The sequence below is a fragment of the Theropithecus gelada genome, chromosome 3 (genome assembly GCF_003255815.1).
Source record: "Theropithecus gelada isolate Dixy chromosome 3, Tgel_1.0, whole genome shotgun sequence".
NCBI lineage: Eukaryota > Metazoa > Chordata > Mammalia > Primates > Cercopithecidae > Theropithecus > Theropithecus gelada.
Window position 1 is genome coordinate 42,895,226 of NC_037670.1, and position 1,301 is coordinate 42,896,526.

General features: G+C 35.7%; 1 protein-coding gene across 1 annotated transcript; it reads right to left on the reverse strand.

Annotated features, from left to right (window-relative positions):
* Window positions 1–550: 550 nt before the first annotated feature.
* On the reverse strand, window positions 551–775 carry LOC112621137 (40S ribosomal protein S27-like). The gene has a single exon (XM_025380366.1). It carries the CDS (start codon window positions 773–775, stop codon window positions 551–553), a length of 225 nt encoding a protein of 74 aa, XP_025236151.1.
* Between the last annotated feature and the right edge of the window lie 526 nt (window positions 776–1,301).

A 1,301-nucleotide genomic window follows, 5' to 3' on the forward strand; every position in this document is an offset into this window, starting at 1 on the left:
AATTCACAATTACTTTGTACATTTTTTCTCAGTAGTATTTATTGCATGTCCTCAGCTATATAATTTTGTCTTTCATAGGCACTGTGTATCCCTAATCTGGAATTTCAACCAGAGCAATCCTTTATAATAAAATCATTTGTTCACTGGCACTCTTGCTTAGGAGCCTGCTATTTCTTTATTTTGTCATCATTATCTATTAAGTTGTGTTGTTGGCTCCCCCAAAATGCTTGCCATTTGGTAAGTTTTATAATTATGTCAAGGATGGGCAATGTAAATTTTCTTAGAAGGGCAATTCTGGCCTGGACTAGCTAAAATATTACACAGAGACCCTTATATAATTCTTTCTCATCGGGAAATAGTAATACTATTCGTAAGTGTTAGCCAACATTTGTTATATTAATTATTCATTTTTATTTCTTCCAAACGAAATAAGCATATGACATATAGCTATAAAGTATTTTGCTTAAATAAATAATGATTGTATAGCTTTTTTTTAAAACCTAGTATGTGTTTATTGAGATGGTTTCCCACTCATCTTGATTCAGTGCTTTTAGTGCTGCTTCCTCCTAAACGAACATCCTTCTGTAAGCCTTGCTTTTCCTCCTGTAGGCTGGCAGAGGACAGTGGGGCAGCCAACACACAAAACTACCGTTTGTGCATGGCTAAAGACCGTGGTGATTTTATAGCATCCTGGGCATTTCACGTCCATGAAGTAGGAATTGGGGCTCTTCTCCTCTTCTGGGGAGGGATGAAGGAGATCCTTTGCAAGAGGCATGTTCTCATGTGGATAGGTCATCACCGCCGGAAAGGATTGTATCACTTTAAAGAGCTTGTTTTAAATTTTACACAAGCTGGGATAAAAAAGTAGATATTTTCCAGCATGACTGAAACAATGATTTTCACAATATGATGTTAGGAACATGAAAAAAAAAAACTATATCACAGGCCAAGATTCACATTGGTAATAGTGTTGTTTCTTAATAAGCAGATATGTGTAAAGAGATCCCATACTCCTCCTAAATACTTTAATTGATATTTCACATCACAGAAGTAGGGATTATGTGTATAGGAGAAAAAGAATAAAGGTATGGCCATGAGGTAACACTACATGCCTTCCTTCTTTGAGAAGCTTGTGAATTTTTTTAATATCATAAAAAAATGAAATATTGAAAAAAATGATTGGTCATCTTGGCAGTCATTTAAAATGGCTCTTTGTGGTTGGCTGGTTTTCCTTTAACCAAGTGATGACTGTTTCTCACACCGATTCAGGAATTGTGCGGCAGTGGATGAAAATGTACACG